Raw genomic sequence first — 21,370 nt, 5'->3', positions numbered from 1 at the left:
AATAATAATAGCCTAACTATGGTCTGAATATCCTGTTCAAGCTGATTAGCTTACATGCTATATTATACACCTATAAATGTAAAAATAGGTGAAAAATCTTGCCAGAGAAATCAGGTTGAAATAAGTTTTTCAACAGTCTATATAGAATGTTGACAAAGGAGAAGATCTTTTCAGCTTAGCAGACAGGACATGATAGAGTATAGAGCCTAAAGTGCTTAAAGCCCCTGACCCTTAGCGGTAAAACAATGTCATATCCCAATGCTATTTTCAACAGGGATCATGTTCAGTCATACTTCTCTTCACAGAGGGCTAGAAATAGTTGGGTTTTTCTCTCTTGAAGAGGCAACAACCAAGTGGCAAAATGATGCATGGGGTATTATGAAATGGTTTTTACTTTTTCTCAGAATACAAAAATCTGGGCTTTTCCAGGGTATTTGGTATGTGGCAGGTTTTAAGATAAACCGGATACATTTTTGTGTGCTGTGTTAATAACCAATAATTAACCAAGTTGCAATAGTAGCTGGCCTAAATAATTGGCTACCTATTCGTTGTTGCTAGTCATGCGAACAAGAATCACAACACCCATCTTTGGAGCCTTGTGCAGTCAATAACAAACAGGAGGACAACTGTTGCTGTTTCATTTTACAAAAATAAGAAATGCAGCAACTTGTAGCGAGCAACTGATCTGAATATGTGTGTGTGGGGGGGGGTGGAACGTCTCATTGTTTCATTACTTAGGACTGTGTTATGCCTGTTGTAACAACAGAAGTTCTCATAATAATTCTGTGTTCATTTTTTTACTGTTAATTCCTAGTTTCCGCCTCGTTTTAAACGTTCCAGAAATAAAGGCTAAAGACTAGCGCCTCTTAACTTGAAGAGGTGGATTAGGCTGTAACCCAAAACATTAGACTAGCTTTCCCCAGCCTGGTTTTCTCCAGATGTTGTTGGACTATAACTCCCATCATTCTTGACCCCTCGATATGCTGGCTAGGTGCTGGTGATGAGGGTTTGGCATCAGCAGGAAGACACCAGCCTGGGGAAGGCTGTATTATTAGAGAGTAAGCCTCAATGAGGTTAGAGGGGCAGAGTTCTGAGTAATCATGTATGGGGTTATTCACTTAATTTAAACCTGTAAATTGAATTACGTTTGTGAAGTTTCCTGACATGATAAACCTTGTAATTAAGCTGCAGCTAACCTTACCTGAAGTGCATCCCTAGTCAAAGTTTGTCTTCCCCACCCCTTTTGTTTTCCTCATTGCTAGTTTTTTAGTTGGCGAAGGAGCTTTCAGATGGGCAGTGGATCACGGCATACCTGCCTGCCCTCCAGGTGTCATGGCAACAAGTGAGTAAACTGTTCCTAGGAATTCTTCTTCTGAGAAGCTTAAGGCACACAATCAAGAAAACAATCAAATCAGTGGGATCTAGGCCACTAAACACTTGGATACTGTTCAGATTAAAGAATCGTAGTCACACTGGATTTTTATCTGCATAACAGCCAAAATATCATTTTTGGAGCTAAGGAGGTTTTAAATAGTGTAATTGGTGGTGTAGCATTTGAAAAGCTTCAGCAGCTTCATTATATTGTCAGTCTCACTTTCAGATACGTACTCTTAATTATTTTCATCTCTGCCTCTCCTTGGTTACGCAGTTTATAAGCTGCTGACCTAAAAGCTTTGCTCAACAAGCTTACTCTCGCTGACTCTCTAGTAATTGTGCTTTGTAATCTTTCTTTTGCCAATCATTTTACCCCCAGCCAGCTTTAGAAGGGAAGCTGCAGTACCGCTTCAGCCACTTCAGTGCATTTTTGGTACACTCCATTAAATGACTGCTAGAGGGTGCTGTATGATTGGCCAGAGTCAGATTGCTTTTCTGAGGATTAGGAACATACTCTTTTGTTGTTGCTGTGATTGCACTTAAAACTATTTCTAGGGCTTATCATGTTTCTAAATTTGTTTTGGTGATTCCAGACAATATTGTTGCTTTAATGCTGGTGGTGAAATAGACATGGTGATTGCTCATGGCCTGTGAAATTGTAGGATATCTAGCGAAGCCTATCCTGCTTAATTTCAGTTCACTGCAATTAGAATGAATCTGAATAATGTTTCTGAAAATTTAGAGTATAATTAAACTGAATACAGTAGTACCTCGGGTTACATACACTTCAGGTTACATACGCTTCAGGTTACAGACTCCACTAACCCAGAAATATTACCTCGGGTTAAGAACTTTGCTTCAGGATAAATACAGAAATTGTGCAGTGGCCGCACAGCGGCAGCAGGAGGCCCCATTAGCTAAAGTGGTGCTTCAGGTTAAGAACAATTTCAGGTTAAGAACAGACCTCCAGAATGAATTAAGTGCTTAACCCGAGGTACCACTGTACATGGCTGAGGGTGGTGGTGGTGGTGGGGGAATTGACTTAATAATAAATTTTTGACCAATCTGAATTTGAGAGGGTAATTTCACCAAACTTGCATAATCACCAGTTGAAAAGACCATGTCTCCAACAGGTGGCCAAAAAATCTTCCTCTTAAAAAAAAGTATGGGTTATTTTCCATTGATACATTAATTGAAGATAAGTCTTTTTTTAAAGTTCAAACAAGCAGAAGCATACTGATTTTTAGATATAAAATAAGTCATTGGAACAAACCAGTGACCATAATTGTGCATCAATAAATTTTGCTCATCTAGTTCAGAAAAATATTCGGATTATTTAAAACAAATATAATTGTTTTAAATGCACAGATATACTCTGTGTGACTCCCTGTGCTTTATTTCTTCAGACCCCTCATGGGAAGAATTTATAATATCTGTGATTGACACACAGGCCAGCCAGCTTACACTTCAGGGCCTGCTGCTGGTAGTTGCCATTCTCCCTCCACAGGTATCCAGACAGGTAGCTGATTCCTGACTATTCACAAAGGTCAGGATACAGCTCACATGAGTGTACATGCACTATGTAGGTAAGCCTTTCCACCGTCTACTTCTGTCCTGTGTTACGTGATCTGCAGCAGATAATCAAGTGATGAATCTGACAGATCTGAACCATTTGGAGACAAAGAACAATTGAACCAAAGAGATTTCTTTAGAGGAGCTAACAGTTTCAAGCTTATCAAAGGAAACACAAAAGGAGTGTTCAGTCTTATAATGTTTCTTTCACATAAACATTAAGTGCCATAGATTAGGGTGACATACTAATAGAGAATTGATAGGCACCCTGTCCATCGTAGAGAGCAAAAGGATTGCCCTCCCGATCTTGGCAGATGTCATCACAAGCAGTGTGTGTCCACAAAGCAGCTAGTCAACACCTCAGGTCTATTATCAAGAAAAGCGTTCCTTTGAAGATGGAGTGACATCCCATTTCTCATGGGGAGAAATATCCTCAGCATCCTTTGAAGTTTTCACTGTTTCATGCATGTACGTTTTATTAATGCTGCTGCAAATGTTGATAGGCTGTAAGTTGCTTTGATTATCTGCAAGGAAGGCAGGGTAAAAAAATAATTTAAAATAAACAAGTGCGTATTCATTTACATAATGTTTAAATTCCCTGTGAGGGGGAATTCCATCTAAGAGTCTTTTAATCATCTTTAGACGGTGTAACCATGATTGCTGACCCCCACTTTTGTTAGAATAAAGCTGAGTTTGTGTTGAGATAAAAGGTCAAAATGCCATAGATGGCCAATGCAGTACCCTCCAGCTGTTGACTACCTCCCATCAATCCCAATGGTCAGGGATGATGCGAGTTGTAATCCTATAGCACCTGGAGGGCACTATTTTGGATACCCAACCGATGAAGATGATTAGAAGAGTTTGAAAGGTGGCAACCTTTCCTTTTAATGCAAGGCCACAGCCATGATCCCAGTGCATGTTCTGAAGGCACATGATGAAGCTAGCAAGGCAGGGGCCTGGTCAGTATCTTGATGGGAGACCTGTATGTTTCTGTGAGTTCCATTATGAAACAAAGAAATGAAATAAGTAAGCTAGATACATAAATGTAGGAGTGACTGCTTGAATCCTCTTGAGATTTTTCTCTGTGAATCCTCTGTTCAAAGCAGAGCAGTTTTGCAGACCCTTGCCCTCTATATTGGCTAGCATTCTTTTTATACAGGCAACTCCTGTTTTAGGCGGAAACAATATGTGCACGGTCATGCACATGCTCACAGTGCTGCCCCTGGAAGTGACTTGGAAGTATCATAAAAATTTCACTGAAATGTCACTAAAAGTGCAGAACGGATGTGGGGCAGTGAGAGTCGAATGGGGTGCTTGCAGGCTTTTTCAACAAGTTTCCAAATTCACACAAGCACGAAATGACCTGGAATGCAGCACCTGTGCAAACGGGGAGTTGCCTGTATTGCATTTTTATTTATAAGATAGAGAAATTAAGAACAATTATATTCAACACAAATTTTAGAGTTGATCACATTTTAAGGAGAGCCATGCTGCTCAATACTTCCAATAGGGGAAGTGGCTTACTTTGGGTAAGTTTAGGTCCGTATACGAAAAGCTATGGTATTCCCAGTAGTGATGTATGGAAGTGAGAGCTGGACCATAAAGAAGGCTGATCGCTGAAGAATTGATGCTTTTGAATTATGGTGCTGGAGGAGACTCTTGAGAGTCCCATGGACTGCAAGAAGATCAAACCTCTCCATTCTGAAGGAAATCAGCCCTGAGTACTCCCTGGAAGGACAGATTGTGAAGCTGAGGCTCCAATACTTTGGCCACCTCATGAGAAGAGAAGGCTCCCTGGAAAAGACCCTGATGTTGGGAAAGATGGAGGGCACAAGGAGAAGGGGACGACAGAGGACGAGATGGTTGGATAGTGTTCTCAAAGCTACCAGCATGAGTTTGACCAAACTGCGGGAGGCAGTGGAAGACAGAAGCGCCTGGCGTGCTCTGGTCCATGGGGTCACGAAGAGTCGGACACGACTAAACGACTAAACAACAACAACAATAGTGAGGTTGAACCCAGTAGACAAGCTGAGGTATACTCGACACCAGCTACTCTGGCCTTATGCAGGAAGCCAGCAACATGGCAAATAGCAAGCCTGGGCTCCTTGAGAATAAAATTAGTGAATGCTTTTATATGCATTTCATCAATGACCTAGTTTACACATTTTCACTGTGATTTAATGTGAATGAGCAGCATGCTAGTTCATGCTGTTCCACAGTTCCTGCTTCACTGCTCCCCCTGCTAACCTTTGTTCACACTGGGGAGGAATTGGACTGGCTTTGGGTTATGTGGGATCCAGCACTTGTGATTTGTTTTCCCTACACAAACCATGATTGAGAAGCCAAGAAGCAAACTAAAAACACTGGTTTTGCACATAACATGAGGCTAGTCTCTAGTTTTCCCTGTTGCAGCAAATGATTAGCAGAGGGAAGAGCGAAGCAGGGAGTTCAGAGCAGTGTGCACCCTGCTCATTTGCTTTAAACCTTAGTTTAAAATAAGCTGTGGTTTAGTGCAACATGCCAGCTAGGCCAGGTTTTGAGTAATTTGTGTTTTTGATATTCATAAATCCATGCTTATTCAGTGGACATGATGAAATATAATCTGCACATAGATCTGAGTAGGGGCTATTGTTGCCAGTACCAAAGTGTAGTGTTTAAAGAAGGGGTCCTCGGTTTAATTCTTAAGTAATTAAAATGCCATTAAATATTTTATAGGACTTAGTTTAGCAGCTTTTAAGAGGAACAAGAGGAAACTGGAATTGGCGGAAAAGGTGGAAACCGATATTTTTCAGTTGAAGAAAAGAAGACAATCAAGTGAAAAGGTTGGTATCTGTTCAGAAAACTGTTGGTCAACCTTAAATCACTACAGTGACAAGGACTGAAGTTTCTGGGAGTTCTTGTTGCTATTGTGAATTGATAGTCAACACTATGTTGCAGTATTATTTATCATTATATTTTAATGGAAACAGAGGTGTGCATGCAGGCATGCTTGCTTGCTTGTCCTTCCAGCAGTTTCCCCTTCTGGCTCATTGAAGGCTGCTCTGGAGAGTTCCATGGCCTTTGGCATCAGCTTTATGGTGTATCTGTGTGTGAACATAACCTGTGTACAAAGGATAAACCACTTGTACTCATAGCCAATATGTCATAAGTAATTTCCCCCCCTCGTCTTAGGGGAATATGAAAACAGAACTATCAAAGGAATCTACTATTGTTTGCAGAACAAATAAGTGTGCCTTACCATTATGATTTGTTTATATATTTTACTATTCATTTTCACTTTTTCAGAATGTGCATGACAAATACAAACATGAAAAGATAAATATCTGTTGAAAAATTTTCTCCAGTTTAAGATTTTGGTGAACGTTTCTCACTTTAAAGCATTTTCTGTGGATTTGGAAGGGGATGAAATCTGTAATACCAGGTAGGTAAACATGTCTGGACATTTACCCAGCATTGACCTGGCCCAGAATGGTCCTCTATAGAAAAATCATAGCTGGGTTTTTTTCTTTACTAAGTGGTCATTTCAGCACTGTAGTTTTTACCTGCTGCCAACTATATTTTGAATATAGTTTTGCTGTCAGTAATTAAAAAGGAAAAATGAGGTGTAGAACTTCTTGCTCTGATTCTCCCTTTATGGAGAAACAAAAGCAAACAAAACAAAAAACTATTCAAGTTACAGTAGCATATGTAAAAATTCATGTCTTTGGAGTATTGCTTACGTTTTATATCCAAAAAGACTAGGAGCCTTGAAAACATAAAACTAAGGAAAGAGGGATTTCAGTACAATTTATATATTAAAGGTCAAGTCAATGCTTACATATGCCAGTACATGGACTTACCAACCTGCTATTTGAGATTTGGAGGGTCTTTTGACAATACTTTAGGGCAGCAGTTCCAAACCCGTTTCCCTGTCCCCACTGACCACTTGAAATTTTCTGGGTGAGTCTTGGCTTACCATTACATGCAAATGGGACCAGTTTCTAGCAGAGCATGAAATAACTTCTGTTGCATTGTACTATAGCTTCTTTAGTGCTTAATAATTTTGAGTGTACGTAAATTCATTTTTACATAGTGAGATAATTATGTTCCAGTTATAATTTGGAAATTGAAGCCAGGTTTTAAAATTGCCTTGTGAACTCCATAGTAGTATATGTACTCTAACGCAAGCTGTGATTTAGATAATTGAATAAATAAGTAACTGGATTCCAAATGTCTTTTGTTAACAGACTGAACAGTTCATTTTTTAAAAAATGAATTGTTTAATTATTGTGTTAGACTTACATTGTCTTCTTAAATATTTGAGATTTCTTTGACCAATGGAATTTCCCCTTCCTCTCCCCCTGCCTTATGACACTGGTGCAGGATTTGATCCACAGTTACTCTTCTGCAAATGGAATGACTCCTTCTGTTCACAGAAGGAACTATAATCCTGTAGAGGCTGCCAGTTGGGGAAGGAAAGGATATTTCTCTTTGTAGTCAAGTATGCCACCTTCCTTCCTGGTCTGTTGGGTCCCCCTACCCTCCAGAGGGACGCGGGTGGCGCTGTGGGTAAAACCTCAGCGCCTAGGACTTGCCGATCGCATGGTTGGCGGTTCGAATCCCTGCAGCAGGGTGCGCTCCCGTCGCTCGGTCCCAGCGCCTGCCAACCTAGCAGTTCGAAAGCACCCCCGGGTGCAAGTAAATAAATAGGGACCGCTTACCAGCGGGAAGGTAAACGGCGTTCCGTGTGAAATCCAGGTCCCCTTCCACTCATGCTAGGCACCTTGTTATCTAACCCATTATTATTATTTTTACTTCCTGTGTGGGAGAGAGATAAGTTTGATGTTCAAGAGTGTGTCTTTTGCTCTGTTTTGGCATACACAAGATTAGCCATCTGTAGAGTTGATCTAAAGACTCCTCCATTAGCCTCATTAACTTTAATAGAGAGGCTGAATAACGTTTAGTAACAATTACTGCTTTGGGCACATTCTGAAAATTATGCAAGTCTGTGTGATTAAAGAATTCTAAAAGGAGAGACCTCCTCTCTCCATGCTTTCAGTGCAATAAAGGTGAGTGAGTGTGTGATCCTGACTTTTTTGCTATTGATTGTGAAGACAGAGCTTGTGGGTGATTAGGGTTAATTAATTGGCAATGGGTGTATTCTTTTGAATGGAATGCGATTATGCCCACAAGCTACAAGAGCTTTAATCTCAGTTAATGGTTCTCAAATGTTTTCCTAATAAACCTTCTAACTTTTAAAAACCAGTTTGAGCCTCCCTCTGGCAAAATAGAACAGCTTAGTTTTACTGTTTTTTATTCTCACTTGGCATTAATGTCATTCAGATCAAAGGAAGAACTGTGGTGAGCCCTTTTGGAGTACAGTGGTGCCTCGCAAGACAAAATTAATTCGTTCCGCGAGTTTTGTCGTCTTGCGATTTTTTTCGTCTTGCGAAGCACGGTGTCGGGAAAGTTTTGGAAAAGCTTCAAAAATCACCAAAGTCTTTAAAAACCTCAAATAAGGCTACCACTTCTATGAGTTGCTCCTTGAAGTCAAGTCGCAACTGTATTAACGGTGTTAAGAAAAAGGAAACAAACTTGCAAGACAGGATCAGACAGGAAGTCTGGTTGACAAGTAAAGGGAAATAACTTTAATAGATAAGTTTCCTTTAGCCCCTGAGTACAGACAACAGCTATTGGATAATTGCTTTATTTTTTTACACATTTTACACTGCCGTTCATATTTAAGATATGGTGCCGGTATACAGCACAAAATAAATATTAAAGAACAATAAAATGTCAGATTTTTCTCATTTTAAATTAGTAAAATCTGTTAATGCCTAGGTAAAGAAAAATAATAGCAATGATAGCCCCAGGTGAACCTCCTTATTTTATTTTTTTATTTCAACAATTTATATACTTCTTAATTAGCTGTCTCTAAGACATGTACATCAAACTCTATAAATACAATAGAGATAAAAAAAGAGATGCTGACTAAGTATCAGGAAGAACTTTGTGACAGTCCATCTGTCATGAATGTTTTGGTTGAAACTCCTGCATTCTAGAGTGTTGGACTAGATGATTCTTTCAACTCTATAGCTCTATGATTCTATGTTTTTATGATTCTATGATTAACATGCTTGCTGAAAGAAAAAAAAGAAGTCTTCAGTAGGTACTGGAAGTGCGATAGGGAAGAAGCTGAATGTCTGCATCTAAGCCATGGGTTGCCACTAGGAGTGACTCCCCCAAAGACCTTGACGATTGGGCAGAGATGTAAGGGCAGCTATTCCCTAACTCTGGTGCCACTGCTGAAAAAGCCTGCTCCCCTGTATATTTTTATACCTTGGATAGAAGAGCTACATAGTAATTACCTTGGCATATGATTTTAAAGAATGGATATGGAATGGATCCAGGCTGAGTGAAGAGATATAAATGGTCCCACGCTGTGTTGCTGGCTCTGTGAACCAGTCATGTCTTCATCTGTGGAGGCATCAAAATACTGTCAAGTCTGTATGTTTTCAGTGTCTTTGTTTCCCTGTCACATAGGAGAATGACTCAGGAACACTGGATACCGTTGGAGCAGTTGTTGTTGACCAGGAAGGAAATGTCGCTGCTGCAGTGTCCAGTGGAGGCTTAGCCTTGAAGCACCCTGGACGAGTTGGTCAGGTAGGTCTTAGTAGGGCTTTCCTGTTGAGTTGCATTTTACCCTGTGTTCCCAACTTGCTGTGAAAGAGAGAAGTGGCTGGGTGACATTCTTTACAACTTAGGAAAAGTAGTGTTTATGAGAAAGCTGTGTTTTACATGATAAATCATTGTAAGTGGGAATCAGCCAAAAGCTCGATACCATAAGCAGAATCATAATTTTGGGTATGGATCTATGTAAAAAACAAACAAAGGTAAAGGACCCCTGGCAGTTAAGTCCAGTTGCGAATGACTTTGGGGTTGCGGCACTCATCTCACTTTATTGGCCGAGGGAGCTGACGTTTGTCCGCAGACAGTTTTTCCGGGTCATGTGGTCAACATGACTAAGCCGCTTCTGGCAAAACCAGAGCAGTGCACGGAAACGCTGTTTACCTTCCCGCTGGAGTGGTTCCTATTTATCTACTTGCACTTTGATGTGCTTTCGAACTGCTAGGTTGGCAGGAGCTGGGACCAAGCAACGGGAGCTCACCCTGTTGCAGAGATTCGAACTGCAGACCTTTGGATTGGCAAGCCCTAGGCTCAGTGGTTTAGACTACAGCACCACCCGCAATCCGAGGGTATGGGTCTAGGGTACATAAAATACTGCTGATTTGCTGATTGAGATGTTCCACATTCCACTGCTGTCTGAAGTATGGTTGGTAGCTACATGGGACAGGGCTTTCTTGACCATAACACCCAGAGTTCCTCTTCTGGAAAGTATCCTGATAGCAGAACGCGCAGTTAAGATGGTCTCTGGCCCCTTCAGCATTGTCTTTTGTAATTAGAGTAAGTCAGGGCCCCACCTGCCCAGGAAGCTGGAAATAGGCCAGCAAAGCAGGGGGCAGATCTTGCAGAATAGGAAATCAGAGACCAGCAGCAATTGTACCAATTTGTGTATTTTTTTTAAAAAAAGCAGCAAAACCACCTTAAACACATTATTGGTAATAGTATTCCAGGGCTCCCAATCTTCCACGTGTTAGGTCATTGCTTTATCTAACTAGATGTCCAGACTAGGAGCACAGAGAAGTGAAGGCAGCTGGGTGATGGTGGTGGAAGCTTCACACTGCTCCTTCAGCTGCTTCACAGGCTTTTATCCTAGGAGTGACCAAGTGCCGAGAGTTCTTACACTTTGCTTAGTCTCTTGATATGTGGCATTAGACTGATTTCTTGATTGCAGACATTATCTTGGACTGGAAGACTTTTTGTTGATATGTAACTACAGGTCATAAACTTTTGGCCTGATCAGAGTGCCTCTAGGCAAATGGACACATGCACCCTAGAACATGCCATTTCATCGTCCAAGGAATGTTCTTTTCCTTTGATCTGATTGTTTTGCTTAAAGGCAAAGTCCTATTTATTTGAAGCGCCATTAGCAGCTACAACTTACTTCCCCTCTTTGGCTCTTGCAGAGCCCACTTTTGTTTGAAATCATTTGCCTTTCTCATTCATACAGTTTATAATTCATTACATTTAAAATACTAATAGTACAACGTAGGTCGAAACCTTCATAAAAATACTTGAGTATATTCACAAAATTTTCAGATTCTGATTTTGCAAAATCATAACTGACTTATTGCAGAGTGTGACACCTGAAACCACATTTAAATGGGTCTAGATAATCAGTACCATTTTTAGAGTTCCTGGAGCTGTCCAGCAACCAACTGCTTGAGCATCTTGCTCAAAAAGGGTGTTTGTGATCGCCCTACAGTGATCACATTTTTCAAGGTTTGGAGAGACCTCCTTTAGGAGTGGTCTCTTAACTGCTTATTTCAGGGTGCCAGGGATCACCCTCTCTTTTCTAAGATATTTATCACTCCCTGGATCCAGTGTTCAAAATTCTCATTGTTCTAGGCGCATTTTGCGACAGGGAATTTTATTAGCATGAGCAGTTTCTGAGCTCTGGGCGCAGTACTGCGCCTAAGATTTCAGATTAAAACTGCAGAGTGCAAGGAAAGAGGACCTTTTTCTGCCTCCCCACTTCCAGCTACTCTCTGAAGACTGGAGAAGAGGCCCTCTTTTAAAAATTAGGGGGGTGGGCAGGGGAAGGACTAGAACATGCAAAAATAATAATTTAGCTGCAGTTCATTCATTTTCAGCTTTGTATAACCTAGGTTTAAGGTGCCATTTAGCTCCTACTTTTCGTATCTCAGTTTCTAACACTGCCTGGATCCAGCTAGTTAATCCCCCTCTGCTAGCTGCATGAGGAGGGAAGGGCCAGCTAAGTGTTCTGGATACCTCCCTGGATTGAAGTGCCAAACTAGTGGCATCCATGTCAAGTTGAATTCAAAGTACTTAGCGAACATGTTACAGCGTGCCCTTGAGGGTACTTACACATTTCTATGTAGGCCAAGCTGGAGAAACCCCCAGACTTCCTGGAAAAAGCACCACAAGATGGCATGCTGAAGATGCAGTGATGACAGGGAAGTATGGTTTATACACTGTCTTCACCACTGTTACCATGTAGGCTTGGTAATGGGTTCTCATCTGTATTCTATGGACCTAACATAGAATCATCCACCACTTGCTTGCATTGGACTGAGATCATTATATCTAAAATGGGCCATCCATTTGAATCACATGGATGAAAGACCTGACTATACAATTCTTACCAAAATAGAGGTATATGGCACCTTTTGCAGATGAACAAAGGAAATGATTCTTTACCCAAAAGTTTTACTTGGTGTAAAAGGGCAAATAGTTCTCTCTCTTTCTTCTTCTGTCAGGCAGCTCTTTACGGATGTGGGTGCTGGGCTGAAAACTTGGGAATTCAGAACCCTTACTCTACAGCTGTGAGTACCTCAGGTATTTGCTGTTCTTACAAATATTTCACCGGAACATATTTTCCTTCTATATACAGCTATTTGAAGTATATTCTTATGGATGAACCTATATGAAGTACTGGAATAGATTCTACTGTTTCCATTATCTTACTTATTCAGATTCACATTAATGGGAAGATGATGCTGTTACCATAATCATAAATGTGCAGATAAACTTTGATATACAGATACAGTGGTACCCCGCAAGACGAACGCCTCGCGAGACGAAAAACTCGCAAAACGAAAGGTTTTTTCGTTTTCGAGTTGCCTCGCAAGACGAATTTCCCTATGGGCTTGCTTCGCAAAACGAAGCTTGCCCCGGGGACAGCGGATCTTCTCTTTTGAAGCAAGGGGCTGCGGGGAGATCGCTTCTCCCCACCGCCCCTTGCTTCAAAAGAGGTCCGGGGGCAGCGGGAAGCGAAGCGCTTCCCCGCTGCCCCCGGACGTCTTTTGCAGCAAGGGGCTGAGGGGAGATCGCGATCTCCCCGCAGCCCCTTGCTGCAAAAGAGGTCCGGGGGCAGCGGGAAGCGAAGCGCTTCTTCCCCGCTGCCCTCGGACCTCTTTTGAAGCAAGGGGCTGCGGGGAGATCGCTTCTCCCGGTGCTCCGAAGCCGGGCGGGGGGCAGGGGACACCTCCCGCTGCCGCGGGGACACCTTTTGAAGGCAGGCGGGGGGAGCAAAGACTTTCGCCCCCCGCCCGCCTTCAGAAGAGGTCCAGGACCTCTTCTGAAGGCTGGCGGGGGGCAAAAGTCTTTGTCCCCCCTGCCTGCCTTCCCAGGGGCTTTTAAATTGCCCCGGACAGCGGAGAAGTCCTCCGCTGTCCGGGGCGATTTTAAAATGCCGCCCGCCAGCATTTTAAGATCGCCCGGACAGCGGAGAAGTCCTCCGCTGTCCCGGGGTTTTTTAAAATGCTGGGGGTGGGAAGAAAAGCCCTTGTCCCCCCCCCCCAGCCTTCAGAAGAGGTCCGGGGACAGACTGTCCCCGGACCTGGTCTGAAGGCGGTTTCCCTAGGAACGCATTAATTGATTTTCAATGCATTCCTATGGGAAACCGTGCATCGCAAGACGAAAAAACCGCAAGACGAAGAGACTTGCGGAACGAATTAATTTCGTCTTGCGAGGCACCACTGTACCGTATTTTTCGTCCCATAGGACGCTCCGTCCCATAGGACGCACCTAGGTTTTTTGGGGAGAAATAAAGGGAAAAACTTTTTCCTTTATTTCCCCCCCAAAAGCAGGTCGGGGAAACCGAACCAGGTCGAGGAACAGTGGGATGGCGGCGCTGCGCCTCCCTGCTGTCCCCCGAGCTTGTGGGGCTGGCCGATGTCTGCCCGACGCGAGGGGCGCCCTGCTTCAGGGTGCCCCGCCCACCGGGCGGCAGGCTGCTATCCGCAGTGTGGGGAGCCCTGCGGGGAACTCCTGCAGGGCTCCCTACGCTGCGGATGTCTGTCCAGCGCGCGGGGCACTCTGCTTCAGGGCGTCTCGCCCGCCGGGCGGCAGGCTGCTATCCACAGCGTGGGAAGCCCTGCGGGGACCTCCCGCAGGGCTGCCTAGGCTGCGGATGTGTTCCCGAAGCGCCGGGTGCTCTGCTTTCAGGGCGCCCGACGCTCTGGGAAGCAGGCTGCTATCCGCAGCCTAGACATCCTTGCGGGACCTCCCGCAGGGCTGCCTAGGCTGCGGATGTGTTCCCGAAGCGCCGGGAGCTCTGCTTTCAGCGCGCCCGGCGCTCCGGGAAGCAGGCTACTATCCGCAGCCTAGACAGCCCTGCGGGAACTCCCACAGGGCTGCCTAGGCTGCGGATGTCTTCCTGAAGCCTGGAGAGTGAGAGGGGTCAGTGCGCACCGACCCCTCTCGCTCTCCAAGCTTCAGCGAAAGCCTGCATTCGCCCCATAGGATGCACCCAGATTTCCCCTTCATTTTTGGAGGGGAAAAAGTGCGTCCTATAGGGCGAAAAATACGGTACATGCAAAATGCAGCAAAAAATCATGCTTGATCCAGATTAAAGAACAAATAGTTATGAAACATTTATCTGTGCATTTAACGACGCAAAACTAAATGATTAGTACTGCATGACCAAACCTTGGACTTTTGTGCTCCCCCTTTGCTTCTTTTCCAGTGCAGCCATGAGAAGGAGATTGGAAGCTTACCTTTTCTGTATATCGCTTATTTCTGAACCCCAATTTAGTTAGCCTTGATTTAATTGTAATTTTAAACCATGGTTTGAAGGTGGCTTTATCAAGATATGAGTACCAACAGCTCGTATTTTACACACACAAAAAGTGGGGAGAGGCACTGACTATACCAATGGTTCCTAATAAACTCATTTCAAAATTTGGAGGTGCTGTAATGGAAAATTAACTTTGGCTTTATCTTCCTTGCTATTGAGAAGTACTGTAACTTGTTTTAAGGAGCCACGTGGAATGTGTATTCTTTATGTAAGCATTAATACTTATGCGAAGAAAGGGGTGAGCGCTTGTCGTATCTCGATGGGAATTCTATTCTGTAGAATAGGGGCAGCCACACTAAAAACCCTGTTCCAAGTTACTGCAGAGTGAGCTTCTGAGATCTTTGGAATTTGCAGGAGAAACTGCCCTGTAGGTTGCAGCAGTCTGCTTTGCATATGAGGGATAATGCAGTCTATATTGTTAGGAATCCTGAACAAGGCTAGTCATAGATTTTCATTTAAAATGTAGTTCTAGTAGAGGTGTTTTTTTTGGGGGGGGGGTGTGTTAGAATGCAAATTGTGCTTTCTTTCCACTACTGTAGTAACACCATCTCATACTCTAAATATCTTGCCTCTCTCTTGCTTCCTTTTCTTCACTCCTTACTGTCATATTGTAGAGTTTAAACTTGTCAAGACAGTGACCTGTCTTTCCCCTCTACTGCTCTATGTTGCATACAGTGGTGCCTCGCAAGACGAAAAGAATTCATTCCGCGAGTCTTTTTGTCTTGCGATGTTTTTCGTCTTGTGAAGCACGGTCCGTCGCAACTGCGCCTCTTCAAGCGGCTTTAAAAAGAAAGCGCAAGACGTTTTCATCTTGCAAAGCAAGCCCATAGGGAAATTCGTCTAGCGAAGCAATGCAAAAACGGAAAACCCTTTCGCCTAGCGAGTTTTTCGCCTTGCGAGGCATTCGCCTTGCGGGGCACCACTGTAAATCATAATGATCGGTATAACCCTTCTGTTAGCTCCTGACAATTGATAACAATTGATTTATCTAAATCATGCTAACAGAGTTTCTTCCTACCTACCAGAGTTTTTAAGCAGCATGCTTGTTCCTAATTGCATTATTCCAAAAATTATCTTTCAACAATGTTGAAATCTTTTCAAAATTGGTTTGCATCTACAGTATCATATGTATATATATAGAGAGAGAGGAGAAGAGAGTTTTAACAAGAATTGTTCCTTGAAAACAGCAGGGAGAATAGGGAGATACTATAGTATGTACACGTGTGTGGTTTTATTTATTTATTATTTACTATTTATCTTTGTGACTTAAAAGGCTACGTTGAGAAACTCTTTTCAAAATACTACATAGCAAGTTTTGATATACTAATGAGTGCCACCTCTGAAGTAGTATACAATGCTGATTGTTTTTTTTAATCGTGTTGCATAGCAGATAACAATTTTAATGTCTTTGTGTGCAGTTCTGTTTTTGTTTAGATTCCAGAGCTGTTTTGCTGTTGCGGCAAGAGTATCTAACAATAGCTCACAAGCTATTAACATGCTGCCTGCCTGACTTTCTCCCCCATAGCCTTTTGCATATGGCTTGCAGAAAGAGGGCCCTGGGTTTTCATTTCTCCCTCCGTTCAATAGGAGTTGCTTTCATGTTTGAAAATTGAAAACGTGTGTGTTTCAGTGTGGTGTATGAATGTGGGTGCCCTCTGACACACCTGCTTCTAATTTCCTGACTTGAAAGGAAAGCCCATCAAAAGAAGCAGAAAACAGTTTCTGTGACATGCTGCTCTGAAACCCTTTTGCTTTACAGAAGTTCTTTGCTATGCCATCTTTATTCCATTGCTAGAGGACTCTGAGGTGCAGGGCTGGAATAATAAGTAATGTTTTACTTTATCCTATGCTGAGGTTTTTTTAAGGCTCTTGTTGTGGTTACTTTAAAGTGCAGAAATCTGCTTAGGGGGAGAGCATGGTGTAGGTGCTGGGCTTTGTGACAAGCTCAAACGAGAAACAATACATATGGTAGTAAATGGTCATGGAAACTGATAAAGCGGGTTACACTGTTAACAGTTAAACTTTGCATGTTTTCAGTGTTTCATTGTAAAGTACCTGAAATACTGCCAGAACTGAATGGTGTGCCCTCTATAAATGATTTCCTGGCTTAATAATGGCAAAGCAAAAGATGTTAGATACATTTTGAGGACTACTGTAATGTACACTGTGCCTGTAAATGCTTCCTCCAACTTTGGAAGCAACTCATTATAATGAGTAAATGAGAACCAAACTCCACGTTATGCAGGAGATCCACAAGGTTTTCTTTCCTCGGGTTGAAACCACACGGGGCTGCCAGTTTTATTAAAGAGGTGGCTGGAGGAGGAGGTGTTGAATGTGCACGGACACACACACACACACACACACACACTTATCTGCTGCTTGCCCCGTGAGGGAAATACAAAATCATCTGGGGAAGTTTGAATATACCCAATAGTTACTTGTTTTCTGAAATGTATACCCTCTACCTTTTTTTTTTTTTTTTTTGGCTAATTGCTGTTTAAAGCACCTTATGACAGAATAAAATTATCAAATAACAATAAAAAGTGACAAGAACAAACAAAGCTTAGAACAGCATAAAATAGTCAGATAATACAGCAGATAAAGCAGTCAAACCAGCAACAGCTAAAATAAAAATATAAAAACAGTAAAGTGGCCAATAAATCCAACAGATTAAAAAAACACAATTGTAGCATAAAATATTCTGCATTTGTGGGACGCCTCAAGTAAATAAAGTTCAGAGGCAGATTGTAGAAGAGGTGGCATTGCCCTGATCTAAGGCTGGCTTTCCAATGATACTTTGCTGGGCTGGTGCAGCATAGATTATGTACTGAAATAATAATTTAATTTTATATCCCTATCAAAGGAGCCCAGGGCAGTGAACAACAAGCAAATACAGTTGTATCTTGGAAGTTGAACAGAATCCGTTCCGGAAGTCCGTTCGACTTCCGAAACGTTCGACTTCCAAAGTGCGGCTTCTGATTGGCTGCAGGAAGCTCCTGCAGCCAATCAGAAGCCCGCCAGATGTTCAGCTTCCAAAAGAACGTTCAAAAACCAGAACACTCATTTCTGGGTTTGTGCCGTTCGGGAGCTGGAATGTTCGACTCCCAAGGCGTTTGAGAGCCGAGGTACGACTGTAAAATCATTAAAATTCCAGTACAGATCCAGACTGAGAAAGGTCTTGCCTTAAATGGCTTGCTAGAAGAGGAAGGTCTTCAGTAGGTGCTGAAAAGTCAACAAACGGTGCCTGTCTAAAATTGAAAAGGGAAGAATTTCCAAAGGGTAGTTGCAATGATATTAAATGCCTGATCCTTACATGGTGTGAAATGGATCTCCTGACAATATGGTATCTGTAGAAGATCCTCCCTTGCCTGCAGAGTGCAGTGACCAACTGGATTTATGTGAGACAATCCTTCAGGTATAGACATTGCACATAGTGCACAGAAACACCTCACAGCAAAATTATTCATTTGCAGTGCAGAGAAATAAAATCCAAGCAAAACCTTCCATATTACTTGGAGGTAGGATGTTCAGATGAAAACAGACATGGCAACTGCATGACATGATTGACCTGCTGAAATTCCCTTTTCTACACAACCATTAAAGATGCAGCAGGCCTGTCCTCTTTTTCATATGGCCATCCTCTTTGAAGGTAATGCAACTTTCAGCACAATCCTAACCATTTTTAAAAAGAAAATCCCATTATGGTATGTGTGTCTAGGATTGCAGCCTTTGCCAAACAGTCCTAACACTGGCAAGTTGGCAGGCCAAATTCTGAATTCACAGGTTTTGCTGAAAGGATTGAAGTGAGAGGAAATATATGGTGTAAACTAACCCAGAGCACTTGAAATCTAGAGGGGAGGGGAGGAAAGAAAGCCAGGTAAAAATAAACTGTTTTGAGCGACCTGAATACATCTCATTCATGTACCATTCCAAAAGCATCACTTTCAAATCTGGGTAACTTCTCCTGGTGGTTTCTTATCCTTTATGTATACCTTATGGTCATATCTGGAAGGACTTCCAGAGTCTTTCTCTGGGGTTGTGCAAGTCCTTCACATTGAATCCATTTTAATGGCTAGAAGTCAGTTGGAACAGTGAATTTTTGGCTGAATTTATGGGGATTAAAAAATCTTGGTGTGTGTTCTCCTTTTAGCCCAGTATATTATGAGCCAAATTAACTTAAAGGCGTGTTTCTTTTCTCTCTCTTTTGTCCCTTGCCAAATAAAAATATTTTCCTAACATATTAGTGCAGTACTGTATTGAAAGTAGACAATCCAGTTCTGCAGACACATTGGGATACTGGTGGCGGCTCACACAACTGAATTATTCTCCATTCAAAAATGATGTCCGGGAAGTCTAGACCCTAGTTTTATGTGTGGAGAGAGAGTTCACTTACGTGAGCACTTGGAGTCTGAAGTGGTATAGTTCAGACACAGGTTTGGTGCAATCTGAGAGCGAGGCCAGTATTTAGAGACACTCCTGTGTTGCATATGTGGTAGAAATAAGTCGTCATGCAAGGTTTATTTTGTTTTTAAAGCATATAAGTTAGTCATAGCTCAGGTAGAGCATTTACAAGGGAGGAAGCCATAACACACGTTTTCTGTGGCATACAGAGGTGTTTTTTTTTACCAGCCGTACATCTATGGATAGAATGCGCAAAAATGATCAGCATAAAATATCTTTCTGCTCATCTGCCATCGGCTGGTAAAGTCAGAGGGTGTGTCTTTGCTGCCCGGCTGTGTTCTGGAATTCCTTGAAGTCTGCCAACAAACTTGGAGATGAAAAGGACTGGGTGTATTACAGCTGGCAAACTCTTACTGCTGAATCCAAGGTTTGCAGCTGACTAAATTTCTGGGATCCTGTCTGTTCCATTCAGTTTGAGAAACAGGTTCACCTTTACTCTGTCTGAGCCCATTGTTGCACAGTTATGCTATGTTAGTCAGCTATCATTGTTGTTACCAGCATTCATGCTGAAAAATATCTGCCACCTTGAATGAAGCCTCTGTCCTAAGAATGGCATTGGGAATAAAGTTGATTAGGAGCATCTGTGGTCTTAAAAATCACAGAAATCATAACTAAATATATTGAAATGACAAAGCAAAGGTGCTTGCTGGTGTGCTTGAGTCAGACACCATTCTGGAAAATGTTCTGCCCTACTTTCATTAAAAGTACAGTGGTACCTCGGGTTACAAACGCTTCGGGTTATGCATTTTCAGGTTGTGGACCGCAGGAAACCCGGAAGTACCGGAAAGGGTTACTTCCGGGTTTCGCACTCGTGCATGTGCATAAGTGTTAAATCGTGTCACGCGCAGGCGCGGCGCTGCAGGTTATGAACACTGCGGGTTGCAGACATGCCTCCGTCACGGATTACATCCGAAACCCGAGTTTCCACTGTACAGACCTAGGGTGTAGCTTTTTAACCCTTTAAAATGGGAATAGGAGGGTTTTCCAGTTAATGGCTTTCCTGGCATCTGGTTGAGGTGAGTGAGAAGAGTAATGTTGCCTTAAACTTAGTTATACTGGCTCTTAACCAATCCCCCTAACCAATCTGTGAAAATTCTGACATCAAAAGGATTTCTGTATTTCTAAAACTGGTATATCTTTAACTGATGCACAACTATGTGCTTCCTTGAGTGTCTGTATAAATTGGACTTGACAGTTAATCGATAAAAAAGGTCTTAACTTGAGGTTAGGGGAGGCATGGATGAGAGAAGGATTATCAAACACTTTGTACGTTGACACTTGAGGCCTAAATAAGTAGGCGTTTTCTTGAAAGTAAGCCTGTTGGGTTGTACTTGACACAAAAGCCTTCACTGTGCTGTAGAATCCTAAGTCATTGTGAAATATGAGTTAATATAGAATAAAACTGATGCCTTCACTTTTTAAATGTTTTCTTTTCCTTTGCATTATTTTCCTGCTTTGTTCATATGTCTTAACTTTTCAAAATCTTTCTTGGGATTTGCGCAGAGACAAGATTGCAATGATTTGCCCCCAAAATTTGTGTTTAGTGCTTTCCCCAATCGTCCAGATATAGGTTAACCATGCTTGTTCTGTTTTGTGTAGGTTGTGGGGAGCACCTTGTACGGACCTTATTGGCCAGAGAATGTTCGTGTGCTTTGCAAAATGAAGATGCTCATCAGGCTCTACTAGAAACTATGCAAAACAAGTTTATTAGTAAGTACAAGATTTGTTAGCAGATCTCTGAAGAGGCTAAGAACTGGTGTCTGTCTACTTTTCTTCTGATCCTCCCCAAAGTGACACTTGTACCAGTGTTCCACTTCACAAACTTCCTAGCGTTGCTTCAAGTGGGTATTCTTAGAATGTCCCCATGCTCCCTTAAACACCAAGAAGCCAGTATTTCATAGTGCTGGTTATTGGCATTAATGGAGCTCACCTTCTGTGTTAGATGGAGACAGGTGTTGCTTCACATCTGCAGAGCAAGCAGTTTCACTTAAACCTTTCACTGTGCACAGGCAGTTTTTAGTAAATGTTTTATAGATCAAGTGAGGTGAGTCTTGCCAGAGGTGTAGCCATGTTGTTCTGTTGTTGCAGCAAAAAACAATGAGGCTTGTGACACCAGGAAGAGTAACACATTGATTAGAGCTTTAGCTTTTGGGGACTAATACCTGTTCAATGCAATGCAGTCTAGTCTATTGGGGGCGGGGGAAGGTTGAACTCCAGAGTTCCAGAAGACTGTTGTTTTTGTTGTAAGCCTGTTGCAGCAGA

At 42.4% G+C, this 21,370-nt stretch overlaps 1 protein-coding gene across 9 annotated transcripts in view; it reads left to right on the top strand.

Annotated features, from left to right (window-relative positions):
* Window positions 1-21,370, top strand: part of TASP1 (taspase 1) — a 66,267-nt gene that overhangs the window by 24,658 nt on the left and 20,239 nt on the right. For 7 of the 9 annotated variants that reach the window (XM_083495673.1, XM_083495670.1, XM_083495678.1 and 4 more), the window contains 5 exons: window positions 1,263-1,342; window positions 5,662-5,768; window positions 9,469-9,588; window positions 12,327-12,405; window positions 20,708-20,818. In XM_083495673.1, coding sequence (XP_083351799.1) covers window positions 1,263-1,342; window positions 5,662-5,768; window positions 9,469-9,588; window positions 12,327-12,405; window positions 20,708-20,818 — 497 coding nt within the window. The remainder of the gene's footprint in view (window positions 1-1,262; window positions 1,343-5,661; window positions 5,769-9,468; window positions 9,589-12,326; window positions 12,406-20,707; window positions 20,819-21,370) is intronic. The other 2 variants (XM_083495675.1, XM_083495674.1) reach the window with 1 other exon arrangement.

The sequence above is a fragment of the Podarcis liolepis genome (assembly GCF_965112155.1).
Source record: "Podarcis liolepis genome assembly, chromosome: 3".
NCBI classification, from domain to species: Eukaryota; Metazoa; Chordata; class Lepidosauria; order Squamata; family Lacertidae; genus Podarcis; species Podarcis liolepis.
This window is presented reverse-complemented; position numbering and strand designations above follow the sequence as displayed.